The following is a 15,000-nucleotide window of genomic DNA, read 5'->3' as shown; positions in this document are numbered from 1 at the left end:
CACCCAGTGCATGTGAAGGAGGAGCCCACCGACCTGGATGACGACGGTCGGTGCATCGTGTCCCACATGACCTCTGGGGGCGCTACGATGATCCACAACATGCCGCTGTCCGACCGCGACGACCGCGATCTGGATGACGACCTCCCCACAGAGGAGCCGTACCCCGAGCCCTCCTGTTAGAGAGGATGAGCGCCCCCACCAGGGCTGGAGGCCAAAACGTTGGAGAGGAGAGAGAGAGAGGGAGAGAGGAGACGATAAAAAGAGTGTTTTTCTTGTTTTTTTTAAATGCAACCAACCGACATTGAGAACCCCCCCGCTCCCCCCCACCACCACCACCACCCCCCCCCCCCCCTCTCCCCCCAAATAAAAATAAATGAAAAAACAGGGTTAGATGACCTCCTGGTCGCTTAACAGACGCAAAAATGACAACTTTGTGGAACATAATTTCTTTTTTTCTTTTTTTATGTGTCAGGTTTTCCACACTTTAACACCACTGCAACACACTCACACACACACACACACATGCTCCCTAGTGAAATCCACAGACTCTCTGCCCACCCAGAGCCCCTCGCACTCTCTGCACAGACCCGCCCACACCGTGCGCCCACCCACCCACCCGCGTCCCACCCGCGTCACCTGACTGGCTCAACGCAGGTCTCCTCCCACCCACCAGGTCAGGGTGGGTGACATCATCATCGTCACATGACCACGTGTATATACATCTTAAGGGGGTTTGGGGGCGCGGCCTCTCCTCTTTCTTTCTCTTTTGAACCTATCACTCGCCTTGTCTTTGTCTTTATACTCGATTCGCTTTGAAAAGAACTGCTGGGCTATGGGATGGTTGGACGGAAGGACTGCCTGGGCTATGGGATGGTTGGAAGGACGGACGGACTGCCGGGCTATGGGATGGTTGGACGTAAGGACTGCCGGGCTATGGGATGGTTGGAAGGACGGACTGCCGGGCTATGGGATGGTTGGAAGGAAGGAATGCCGGGCTATGGGATGTTTGGAAGGAAAGACTGTCGGGCTATGGGATGGTTGGCGGGAACGAAGGTAGGAAGGAAGAACAAATGAGTGCTCTCAAAGATTACCTCAAACAGTGCTACCACTCCCCCAAATATGCACACACACACACACACACACACACACACACACACACACACACACACACACATGCACACACGCATGCACGCACACACGCACACACACACTATATCTACAGAGCAGGTGTCAGTCCGTCATCCCCCCAGGTGAGGCTGATGCCGGTGAGGAAGGTCACAACCTCTCTGGGGTCTCTGTGACCCCCACGACCTCTATCTCCTGCAAGACGCTTAAAGACAAAGAGAGAAAAAAAAACACGTTTTCATGCTACTTTTAAACTCGTTCCTTCTGTGTTTTATTTTTAAAGACAGGCGAATAAGAGAGAGGAAAGAGAGAGAGAGACAGAGAGAGAGAGAGAGAGAGAGAGAGAGAGAGAGAGAGAGAGAGGGGAGGGGGGGTAAATAGGGCGGAAACGTTGACACAAATATTGTGACTAAAACCTTTTTTTGTTGATTATGGAATATAACAAAACAAGAAAAAAAACGTGTGGTAGCTTTGTCATTTCTTCTTTTTTTTCTCTCTCGTTTGTTTCTTTACCATTGTTTTTTGATTGTATTACCTTTATTTCCAAGGATCAATTATTCCATGGTGGCATTCTGTTTGAAAGTACATTTTTATACGAATGCTGTTGTTGTTTTTATTTGTATTTGAAAACTGTTATTATTTACTCCTGCTTTTGTTCACACCATTCCAAACGAGTATTGGCGGAAAAGAAAGCGCAGTATTGTCCCGACTCGTAATACCCCCCCCCCCCCTCCAAACTGCACTCCCACCCCATGTGTCCTCCTTTCTACCCAAAGTGTAGCAGGCAAGAAATTGGGAAATAGCACTTAAAACTTGACATTATTCCAAGACGGCTTATTTAGAATTTGCGTTCCTTTAAGAAGAAATCACTCCCATTCAGTTGTATTTGGTTGTGTAGTTATAGTTGGAAAAACATCAGCAATGCTTTAAAAACAAAGTATATATATATATATACATATATATATATATTATATAGTATATATATTGTCACTGCAGTCAGAGAATACCTCATCCCACAAAGGTTCCGCCTGGAACTGTGTCCAAATTGTTAAAAGAAACGAGGGGGGGGGGGGTTCTTTCTGTGGGACACCAAATGTGTCGACTCTGCTCAGCTGCGTTTCAAAGCTCTATGGTTCTTTAATACTTAACCGTGTGGAAGCTTTTCTGCGATTCACTGTGTGACTTTGTGTTAACGGAATAGCATGTGAGATTTGTTTTATATGTTTGTTTGTTTGTTTGCAGTAAGCATAGAAGCATTACCTTTTCTCTCCAGTGCCATACCAAATTTGAGAAAATAGTTTTTATTGTTTATTTCATTATTATTTTTTCTTATCAATTATTACCTTTTTTCCCCCCCGTTTTTATTTTCGTTACAGGTAACCAAAGAAATATGTAGAAAACCAAAAACCCTGTAGTTTATTGTTTTACCCCTCTTTTCCGATTTGTATGTCCCCTTTGAAAAGAACTGGCCAAAAGACAGCAAACCAGGAGTTTTATTTATCGTATCACCATACAACTCGTTTACGTAAAAAAGACCCGTTACTTTTCCGTGCTGTACCATTCCGGAAAAGAAAACCAAAGTGTGAGACGCAAAAGCTTAGAATTTGGTTGACATCAAAAGCATTTCTGTAGCCGACACGATGAGTGGCGCGAATTACTCCCGTTAAACGAGTCCAAAAGATCAGTATCAACAAACCTCTGACAGCTCCTTATCGACAAGAAAATTACGAAAAATACAACAAAAGATAGCACTTATAGATGAAGCCCTGTCCCTTCCACGCTCAGGCTAAACAAAACGTGTTCCAAACACAACATAAAAAGAAAAAAAAAAGACTGGCCCTCATCATGAACTCCGACGCGAGGCATTTGAACTAAAACATTGTGACTTGGTGACTTAAAATGCCAGCAAAAGGACAGTATAAACAGTGGACTATAGAAGATATCGTCTCTATTATTATTATTCTCGTACTCCCATAAACACACACTTGAACCTTTTCTTTTAATTTATTATAATTTTTTCAGTTGACCACAACAAGGTAAGATATACCGTCCCATAAAGTCAAACATACTTCACCCTCTTGAGCCGTACGAAAAGCGTTATGCAGTATAAACAGGGGGGGGGGGGGGGGGGGGGGGGGTGGGGGAGTGTTATGTGGTAATTATAAATGTCATATCTTTGGAAGGGAAGAGTTTATTCCAAAATACTTTTAAGTCTACGAACTTGATTACGTGACAATAAAGAGGGAACAATGGGGAAATAATAATAATGACAGTACACCGAAGTAAGAGGAAGAAAACGACCAAGGGACTTACAGTATGTAATTAAAAAGCTGGGATCATGTTTTTTTTTTTTTTTTTTTTGTCTAACAAACTCTTGCACTTCAGACAGAAAGAGCCTTTCTGATGCTGTGGCGCTCGAACGGGGACGGTTTCCTGTAACATCAGAAGCGGATTTCTACTTAAAGTACAAAGTGGCAGCCAGGCAGACATCTTGAAACGAGATATAAAACCAAAAATAACACTACCTCCTTTCTGAACGCGGATAAACACATAGCCAATGGGAAAGCTGTACTCTCTTAACAAATATTTACTTTTCTTATTATTATTTTTTGTTTCATTCTTCCTCAATAATAATAACAATAATAATAATGAATACCAAAATGTGTTGCTACTTGTATTGTGTGACTGACTAAAATCTGGCTATCTGGAACTCCCCAACACCCATCTGCTTTAGCCTGCAAAAAATACATAAAAATCAATAAAAAATAAAAAAGAGACATTTTACGTTCCGTGGAGTTTAAAAAAAACAACTGCAAGAAAAACGACTACCTCTCGTTAAACCACATGTAAAGCACTCTATGTGCGGTGAAGTGGTCACCACGTTTAAAAGGTTTACTCTCATCTGTGTAAGTATTGACCAACTCCCCTGATCCCTCCCTCCCGCACCGACTAGCACTGAGCTCTGAGTGGCGCGATCTGAACGTTAGCACTGAGCTCTGTGGACAGCCTCTTAGCCTAGCCGCGTGCTCTGAATGTTAGCACTGAGCTCTGTGGACAGCCTCTTAGCCTAGCCGCGTGCTCTGAACGTTAGCACTGAGCTCTGTGGACAGCCTCTTAGCCTAGCGGCACGATCTGAACGTTAGCACTGAGCTCTGTGGATAGCCTCTTAGCCTAGCTGTGTGCTCTAAGAGTTAGCACTGAGCATTGTGGACAGCCACTTAGCCTAGCCGCGTGCTCTAAGCGTTAGCACTGAGCTCTGTGGATAGCCTCTTAGCCTAGCGGCACGCTCTAAACGTTAGCACTGAGCTCTGCGGACAGTCTGTTAGCCTAACGGCGCGCTCTGAACGTATGCCATGCATATTGATGAGCGACGCTCCAAACCAACGCCTGCTTAAAGCCCTAATGTATAGGGTAGCCTATGCCGCCGACGGGTTCAAGCTTTTTCAACTCCTAGTGCGATGCCAACAAAGCACGCCGCAAACCCGGATGCTCCAACCCTTCGACTTGCATCGAATGGAAGTGAACGAACAGGGTTGTGGGGAGTTTCCACTCGTGCGACCTTGCCCTTATGCTTGGTTAGTCTAGGGAAGCCAGCTAGTAATAACGACTCATTGTGGCCGTGGTGAGGGGTGGGGGGGGGGTCGCAGGGCTAATGGGACCACCCTGATTATATCCAAAGATAAGGTGATTACCCCAACCTTGCCTGACCTCACCCCTTCAGCCCCGACAGGACTTGAGCCGAACAATTCATAATTTGTCGCATGACTGGCGTGGGAAGAAAAAAACGACGCTTGTGTTTTTTGTGAAAAAAAGTGAAAAATGTGGTCATTTTGGGCAAGCTGCACCGCAAAGTCATGCGACGAAGTATAAATCAGGCTTTTTAGACACACTTTAGAATGGAATTTATTTTTTATTTACTACTCTTAGTGCTACTGCTAAATGCTATTCCAAACACCATGAGGTATAAACTGCTGCATTATACACTGTTCAATTCCCCGAGTGTGTTTTTTTAAACATTTTAGAACCCGGAGGGGATTCTGCGGCGTACTGTAGATGATCTCCGACTTTGTGCTTTAAAAAGGTACACCTGTAGACCACGCTGTTTTTTATAACGATGTTAGACTGACAATGTTGCGTCGATGATGGTGTTCGCAGGTTTGAAACGTGAAAAAAGGCCAAATTTGATGTATACCGTCGCGTGCGTCGGACCACAGCCCCCACAGAACGCATCGCGGACGCGACGCATGCGCTTAGTGGTTTCATCTGTTTTCGGCGCCCGGCGACAACGATCGCACGACGGAGCACAGATTTTAGGCTTTGACGCGTTCTTGTTCTTTCTCCCGCTTTTGGCATACTATGATGTATTAATGTATATTTACGCTTGGCTTTATCTCTCCAGGGCATTCTCTCCCATTTTTGTCCTTTTTTAATTTGTTTTCTGTTCTTATTCTATTGTTTTCTTATTTTGTCTTTTGGTTTGTTGGTTCTTTTTTTCATTTTATTTTTCTGCTCCTGTTTAGCTATTGTAAAGCTTTCAGCTATGATTCCTATACTGTACTGCTATTGCTGAAGTATATGTATTTATCATATTAAGTGCTGCAGGTATCTTGGTTCAATAGTTTTATTTGTTTGTTGGTTTGGTTTGTTTTCTCTTTTTTTTCAGTTTTTCTTCATGAAAAAAAAAAATCAAAAACTAAAAACGTCTGGGACGCAGATTTTTTTTAAAGTGTATTATCTCTCAAAGGAAAAAAAAAACAAGAAAAGATGAAAAGAATAACGGTTAGATCAGTGGTTTAGGTAAAACACCTGTTTGTATATTTATCTTAGCTAGGTCTATTTTGATACTTTTTGTCTCTGTACTGCATTTATGCATTTTTAAGGAAAGAAAGAAAAAAAACTACGGAAAAACAAAAACTAAAAAAAAAAAAAAAAAAGTTACTTCATTACGTATTGATACCTCAGAAGGAACTTTTTTTCTCAAAGACACAAAGGACCAAAACCTATGAGAAGAAAAGGACAAAAAAAGAGGAAGAAGAAGAAAAAAAAACCTGTTAAGTAAAATATGTAGCCCCCTCTCTCTTGCTTTAACGACGAAGAAGATGATGAAAAAAAGAGAAAAACTAAAAATGGGCGCTACGTATAAGAAAGGTGTTTTTTTTTTATTGGCCAATCGTGCCAATAATGTGTCCCCTTGCTCCTCGTTGACCCCCGCCCTAACCCCTCCCCGACAACCCCACCCCTGTCATTTTCCCGCGCTGAACCCGCAGACCCGCATAGCTGTCAATCATCCGCAATGGCGCCGTGGGGGCTGTCCTTACAGCTTCAGGGTGGCCAGTCACACGCCTCGTCTCCCCCCTCCCCCACCGCACAGATATAAAAAAAGGATCAAAGACTTGACACTGTTACATTTTTGATAGCCCTCCTCGATTCCTCACACTCTCTCTCAATACCAAAATTGTGGAATTACTTTTTTTTTCCTCCAGAGATGCAGCTTGTCTCCCCCCCTCCTCTGAACCCCCCCAACCCGCACTCTGACTACCAAAGGCATTGTTGAAGAAGCAGCCGTTTCGTTGCTTTGTGCCAAACACCTGAAACTGTAACCAAACTGAAAACCAAACCGACGCCACAACCTTTATAACCAAACAAGATTATATATATAGCCTATATATATATATATGAAGAAAAACAAAACAAGCTACTTCCCAAAACTTGATAATTCTTCTTTTTTTCCCCCCCTCTCGAACACCTTTTACCTCTCTGGTGACAGCTGTACATCTCTCGCTCACATAATAACAAACATCACCACTTCATCCCTATTTAAAAAAAAAAACTAAAAAAAACATAATAAAAATAAAATTAAATAAATGACACCCAACCCCCCCAAAAAATACGCTGGCGTGTGATTGGACAGTTCTGAGGCGTTATTGTGACCGGGGGTTTTATTTTTAAAGGGACTCTCTATGTGGAGTTTTGCCCAAATAATGGTATTATCAAGTTTCTATATAAAGATGGCCGTTTGGAAGCCTAATGGAAGTACCACTTCTTCTTCAAGCTGTCCTCTGGTATAACCTTAGGAATAAACGTGTGTACATTTTATCAGCAGTGACTTCTGTATGTTTCCTATAGTTTCACTTTTTACCCGTTTACCTCTATTTTTCTTTTCTTTTTAATTATTATTATTTTTGTTCCGTTTCTCGTTTTTGTTTTCTTTGGAAAAAGTGTGACCCGGGTTTTTTTTTTCTTTTTTCATTTTTTTTTCATTTTTTTTAGGGGGGTGGGGGTGTGGGGGCAGAGGGACCGGGTGCAGAGTTTTAAGCCCAGTTTAAGTCGTCGTACTGTGCCGCGTCGCCTTGCCCCCCGAAATGGCCGACTAATGCTTTTGATTCGTGATTGGCGTCGCGAGCTGGCAAAAAAAAAAAAAAAAGAAAAGTAAAAAAAAATGCAGATCTACAAAAGCTTGTCAGATCTTTTGCTGTTTCCGGCGCGCGGCGCTCATCGTATATGACAATCTATAAATCAGGCTAGATTGTCTATACTGAACAAAACAAAACACAGTTTTGTTTTGAGCAGGTGACAAAGAAGACCCCCCCCTGCACGCCCGCCCACCCGCTACCCGTTCTGCCCTGAGTGGCCATGTAATGCCAGTCACTGCCCTCTTTCTTCATGCTGTATAAAAAAACACACACATTATATCTGTGTATTTGTAACCTGAATCTCCTTGTGTCTGTCCATGCAGACAATAAAAAACTGTACAGTAGGTCTAGTTGCATGTAATCTGTACTAATTATTGACAATGGCATTATAAAATGCAATAAAAATACTTATTACACTGTCGACACGATGTCTGTCCTGGTGTGTCCAATGCGCACGCAACACACACACACACACACACACACACACACACACACACACACACACACACACACACACACACACACACACACACACACAAACACAATATATATACCTTTATTGAAAGGATAAGCCCCTTGAGATGTCGCATCTCATTTTAAAAAAGAGAAAGGAAAGACAGAAAGGAAAAGGACAAAACAAAACAAGACAAAACAAAAGCTCTCCCAAAGATAGCTCCCACCCCACTGTTTCAACCCTAAATAGCAGAGTTCATATGGGGAAAAATATATACCCTTTGCACAATAAGACCATGTTATTAGGCAAAAAAACTAAACAAAAGCAAACAAGCAATACCAGCATGCATAATGTGATAATAATGAACAGCAGCATCGAGCCAGCAGGGAACACATATGAAGGTACATACAGATCGGTCGGTATGTTATATTTATGGAAAACAAGGGCAACTGCCAAGAAGAGTACGTTGATTTAGAAGCATGAGCACGGCGTTAGAAGGTGTATGAAAATTGATTCCTTAAATACGTTGAGGGAAGTGATTGATCTGAGTGGACTTGGTAGGTCATTCCAATCAGATGGAGCTTTAAATTTGAAGGCACGGCGCCCACTTTCCTTTTTTATCCTTGTGGGGACTGTAAAGTAGGGATGGTCCGTGTGTCTTAAATTATAGTGTGGTGTGTATGGGACAAGAAATTGTTTTAGGTACTGTGGATAAGGAAAGAAAATACATTTAAAAATAAACTGTAGCCAATGTGAGTGTCTTCTTGATTTAGGTGATAGCCAGTTTAAAGACTCGTACATGGAGCAATGGTGAGTTCTATATGGGCATCTCAGTATGAATCTACATAGGTTGTTATAGGTGTCATTGAGGGGGTAGAGGTTTGTATCGGTGGTGTTCTGATATATGACATCCGCATAGTCTATTATGGGTAGTAGCAGCTGTGAAATTAATCTTTTTCTAATCTGAAGGGTAAAACTATTGATGGATCGATATAGAGTTTTCAAACTGAAATTTATTTTCTGAACAATAAAGTTAATATGAGTCTTAAAGGAGAGTTGAGGATCCAGCCAAAGTCCTAGGTACTTAAACTCCTCCACTTTCTCCAATGCTGCCCCATCGGAAAAGTTAAGGACTAGAGGATGAGGGTTTGGGCTTTGAGTGAACAGCATACTGACAGATTTTCTTTTGTTCAACAGCAGTTTGTTAGAGTGAAACCATTTTTGAACGGAGTCAAAATCAGCCTGTAAGGTACGCTCAATTTCGGAGATAATTAAATTAGATGAATAAATAACTGTGTCATCGGCATATAGTTGAATATGACTGTTGGAGCAGATTGATGGAAGATCGTTGATAAAAATTGAGAGCAGTGGACCCAAGGAAGAACCTTGGGGTACGCCCTTTTCCATGATCGTGGAGTCTGACTGAGAACCCTGATAAGATACACTTTGACGTCTGTGATGGAGATATGAATTGAACCATAGTAAGGATTGTCTTGAGAGACCAATTGCATAAAGCTTATCGAGGAGTAAATAGTGGTCCACCATGTCAAAAGCCTTGGAGAGGTCTATAAATATTGCTCCTGTGGGCATACTGTTACCAAATGCGGAAAATACATTGTTGGTAAGTTTCATAAGTGTGGTTGTTGTCGAGAAATTTGGCCTGAAACCTGATTGGAAAGGTGATAGGATATTGAAATTATTGAGATACTTAGACAGTTGGTTAAAAATCAGTTTCTCAAAGATCTTCACTACACTATTTATAATTGAGATAGGCCTGTAGTTATTTAGATCATGGGGATCACCACCTTTATGTAGTGGCATGACTCTGGCACATTTCCAGGTAGAGGGAACTACTCCTGTTGAGAGAGATAAATTAAATAAATCCGCTAGTGGATATGCCAGAATATGAGGTGCAATTTTGAAGAACTTGATGTCCAGACCATCTGGCCCAGCACTGCTTCCTGATTTTAGGTCACGGATAGTACGTTCAACATCGGATGGGTAAATGTTTTTGAGGGAGAAAGAGTTGACACGTTCAGGGTTATTAGGAGGGGCATGAGAGTAAGGTGGGTCTGATGGCTGTGATCTGCAAATTGAGGAGAAATGCTGTCTGAATGAGTTACATATTATGGAGGGATCGTCGGTTAAATTATTATTTATTCTGATACGGTTGGGGCTTTTGTTTCCTTTATTTAATATATTATTCATTTTATTCAAGAATTGTTTGGGATTATTATAGTCACTCGTCAAACAGTTTTTAAAGTAATCGGCTTCGGCGTTTCTTGTATTTGTTTTGCATGTATTTCTTAGATGTTTATAAATAATCCAATCAGCAGGGTCATTTGTCGAGCGGCACTTTCGCCAAGCCTTATCTCTTTGTTTAAAGAGGCGTATGAGCTCACCATTGATCCAGGGCAAATGTCTGCCTTTTACTTTTATTGTTATCAACGGGGCATGCCTGTCAATAACATTAATCAGTTCGGTGTAAAATAAATTCCAGGCATCCTCTACATAATTATGGTATCAGTTGGAACCTATTCCAGTTTATGTCGATCACGTCACGAATGAAAAGATCAGAGTTTATATTTTTGTGTTTTTTTTAAATCTTGGTGGAAGTCTGGGAAGTTTAATCTTCCAAACGTAGGAGATGATGGAATGGTCACTGAAACAGTCAATACAATACAATACAATACAATACAATACAATACAATACAATACAATACAATACAATACAATATAGTGTAAGGTATACAACATATTACATGTTGTCACGGAGCAACTTGGACACTCAGGCATGAAGGAAGCATGAGGTCAAGTCCGTTGCTCTCCCCTTGTCCCTCATATATGGGGACTAGGTTGGCGGAGAGTGTGTATAGCCCAGGATCACATTATATAATTGACACAAGGGGTGAAAAATGGGTTACCAAATCGTGGGATAAATTAAAAGAAAAAAAGATTTCCTAACTGTGATACGATAACTTGAAAAAAAAAAAAAAGTATTAAATACCATTGTCAATGCCACAGGAACATTTTGACTGAATGCGTGACATTTAAAATGCATTTGAAATAAGTCATTAACGTAATTAACAAGTTAATTAAGAGAGAAAGCATGATATTGATAGTATCGATGCTGTAGGAATTTTTAATTGATTCAAACATTCCATATTGATTGATTCCGTATTGAAATGTATCGGTATGTAGGCCTACTGACAAATCTATATACTGTATTGTACTGTTCTAGTGTACAAAGTAGGCTACTGATAAGTGCATGCACATTTGGCTCAAATAGGAGTCATTTAGTGGCTGAAGACATTTTGACCTGAGTGTTATGCTAAATGTGTGTACAAATGGAACCAAATGGACCCATTAGGGTCCATTTGGTTCCATTCGTACACTCTCTGAGTCACAGACCCATAAGGGTACTTTGGTTCCTATATCATTTAGCTGGGGACTGGAACTGCCTCAAGGACCCCTGGGGGTCCCGGGACCCCACTTTGGGAACCACTGCCTTGCATGGTTTCCTCCGCCGTCGGTGTCTGTGAATTATCGACTTATGGATATACGCCTTGGATAAAGACACAATAACAATGCACCATTTAGCATAACAAAGGGAATATTGGTTAGAAGATGATTGATTATTTAAGTTAAATACATTTAGTGTACAAAAAACTTTGTTTTGTCAATTTGTTTTGATGAACATAACCAGTCATTCTCTGTTGTCTAAGCTTCACTTCATAGTGGGCGCTGTGGGGAGAAAGCAACACATGTAAGTAAAACTTCCAGGAAGTGATGATAACAGGTAGAAAAGTTCCAGGAAGTGAGGTACCAGGAACATCTATAACAGTTCCAGGAAGTGTGGCAGCCAGAGCTTCCATCTTGGCCATGAGAGAGTGTTTGTTGTGATTGTTTGACAGAGAAAATTACACTGTAATCCAAATCGCAACTTTATAAAACCATTGAATAGTGTGGCCAATAAACTTTAATACGTGGACAAGGGGAACTTGGTTGAAATGAAGAAGATATTCTGAGTATTATGAAGTGAAAGCAAACAAAGGAACTGAGGAATCTCCAGGAGTCACCTGAGTCCTGACACAGAGGTGAGAGAGATATATTGTTTTACTTTTATACATGTATGCTGACTAAGAGCTGCTGTTTCCACTTCATAATGTCTTTATCTTGCCTTAGTTGCCTAGCCCCTTTCGGATACCCTCGGTTAAGCTTTTCTGAAGTTTGGACATCGCTTAACCCATTTTGACCTGGGAACGTTTCTACAAAAAGACAATTTTCTGAAAAACGTGTGGGGAGCTTGTAGATCTGCTATTTTTCAATGGCTAAATTAACATAATGCTTAAAACACCAAAAGGGGTTCCCGCCCAAAATGAGTTAACCGTAGGGTCCCTGAATGGTTACTAAGCACTCAATAGGATGCAGATGTACCTTAACCTTACCTTACCTTAAGATGTACATTGACCGCCGATGCCGTTAAGTATTTTTAATCATTTTTTTCAAGTGTTGGCTTCTCCGAAATTCTCTCTTCCTCACTTCCTTGACTTCCTTGTTGACTTCCCATTGTACCGCCTCCCGAGCGGCGACTGGCTAGCTGCACGTCCTAGTTACTGCCTCTGTTTGGATGACCGCGTATGTTTATAATGCTGTTGTGTCGTGGGAGGCGGGACATGGGATGTGAGGAAGAGAGAATTTCGGAGAAGCCAAAACTTAAAAAAAGAAAGTACTATATTTCTCCCACGTTTCCTATATCCGCTTTATGCATCTTTGAAACATGTATATGTAACTTTTGTTGGATATTACTGGATTACATATAAGATAATTGTCATTGGAGTCATTTTAAGGCAGTATAGTTTTCTCTATACCCATTGTTTATTTGGCATTTGAGCCACAGACCGCCATTTGATGGCATTTAGCCTCTCAGGCCCAACACGTAGAATATGTTGTCGTCGTTGGATATGATTTTTTTCCCATGCCGTATTAATGTTGGCACCATTAGGAGAGATAACAGGCAAACGTTGATCACAATGACAATTCTACTAACATTCTCTAATTGTGTAGACTTCTTAGTTGTAATTGTGAAAAAACATAATGCAGCAGATGTTTAACAATAATTTAATTACTGCCTGAAGGACCACTGGTGGTCCCCTGACCACTGGTTGAAAACCACTGATTTAAGGAACAGTATAGGCTAAAGTAACTTTACTTTCAAGAACTGAAGAAGGGCCAAAAGATCAGGACTTGGTATTTTTTCTGTTCATTTGCATTTTCAACATCAATGCACTGATTGATTGATTGATTGATTGATTGATTGATTGATTTTATTGAGTTGAACCATGGATTTGTTAGATTAATTCAGGGTCATAAAAAACAAGCTCATATGATTCAAATTTAAATTTAAATTAATTAAATAGGCTAAAATGTGATTAAAAGCCAGGACGAATGAGTGGGGGTTTAAGCAGGGAAAAAGACAAAACAATACATATATAAATTGGCAGTGAAAGGCACCCATAATGAGAGATGCAGTATATGAGTGGTGGGGTTGAGGGGAGGTCAGAGCACTATTGTGATACAAAGACTGTCCACCAGGAGGGGTAAACAAACCAGACAACACAAGCAGCCTTCTCATAAACAACTCCACTCCACAGGCACTGTGCTCTCTGTCTACCAAGACAGCTGATTGGATATTTTATGCACAGTTTGCTGTGGTGTAAAGTAACTAAGTACATTTACTTAAGTAATGTAATTAAGTACAATTGAGGTATTTGTACTTTAATTGAGTATTTCCAATTTCCAATACTTATAGGCAAATATTGTATGCCCCAGTTCACATATTATTTTGGGGGGTCCCCAGTTCACATATGATTATTTTGGGGGGTCCCCAGTTTACATATGATTATTTAGGGAGGTACCCAGTTCACATTTTAGGGGGGTCCCCAGTTCACATATGATTATTTAGGGGGGTCCCCAGTTCACATATGATTATTTAGGGGGGTCCTCAGTTCACATATGATTATATTGGGGGATCCCCAGTTCACATACTGTATGATTATTTTGGGGGGGTCCCCAGTTCACATAATGATTATCTTGGGGGTTTGTGCCCTGAAAAGTTTGAGAACCACTGATCTATTCAGGAACCAATACTTTCTGCCTTTATTGATAGATTACAGTATAGCCTGTAAACACGCAGCAAAGGTCGTCGGTTTCAGGACTCGAACCCGCAACACGCCCATCTATTGTACGTCAGCCAGCTGTCCGGACCAAACGGCAATGCTTTTTCTATATTTTTCTAATAGTCACAGAAATCCAACACAATCTATGCATGACTCACTTTGACATTCACGTGCATTGTACGGGGGAAGCTTCGACGCTCCTCACTCCAAATCTTCTGCTTTAATCCGTCTGAAAACTCACCTCTTAATTCAGACCTGCCATGCACTCTAGGGCAATACATGACAAAAAGGGAGTCCACACACACAAGGCAAACCTTTTATATTATATATTTATTATTCTAAATTAAAATAAGTTAAGCAATGATAAAATAAACTGGTGTGACAATGTCAGTAATCAGTCATGTATGCAGTGTATGGATGTATGGAGTGTGCTGTGTGTGAGTGTTGTAGAAGGTGTGCGACTGCTTGGAAAGAGAGCTGGCTTGAGAGCATGGAAGGAGAGGCCCTTATATACTCTCCCAGACCACACCCCACTCAGGTGTACACAGTTGGCCTGACGGCCTGCTCCACTCTGCCCTAATCACCCAGGCTGCACCCTGGGCAAGACCGCGACTGAAAAGACTATCAGCGGAAGTGCTGGATTTTAGCGGAAGTATCGCAGAAGGCTGTGACCAGGCTTTTCTTTTCGCAGATAAGTAAGCCTGGGACCGAGGCTGACCAGGCTGCCAGATAGCCTACTGAGCAGAGGCAGAGGGGGCAGGGCCGTCACAGACTCCAACCTTATAGCCCGTTGCACTTGCCCTAGCCTCGATGACCTTGCAGGCGTACA

The 15,000-nt window shown here is 41.5% G+C and overlaps 2 protein-coding genes across 2 annotated transcripts in view; one reads left to right on the top strand and one right to left on the bottom strand.

Moving 5' to 3' along the window:
* foxp4 (forkhead box P4) overlaps positions 1-277 on the top strand; it is a 54,638-nt gene extending 54,361 nt beyond the window's left edge. The window contains 1 exon segment of the mRNA XM_083772204.1: positions 1-277. This exon segment is cut by the window's left edge and continues 1 nt beyond it. Within this exon segment, the coding sequence (XP_083628330.1) occupies positions 1-180 (180 nt within the window). The 3' untranslated portion in view covers positions 181-277.
* Positions 1-15,000, bottom strand: part of ppfia4 (PTPRF interacting protein alpha 4) — a gene marked incomplete at both ends in the record, with an annotated part of 396,281 nt that overhangs the window by 164,890 nt on the left and 216,391 nt on the right. The window lies entirely within an intron of this gene.

Source organism: Protomyctophum parallelum (assembly GCF_964188405.1).
Source record: "Protomyctophum parallelum genome assembly, chromosome: 8".
NCBI lineage: Eukaryota > Metazoa > Chordata > Actinopteri > Myctophiformes > Myctophidae > Protomyctophum > Protomyctophum parallelum.
This window is presented reverse-complemented; position numbering and strand designations above follow the sequence as displayed.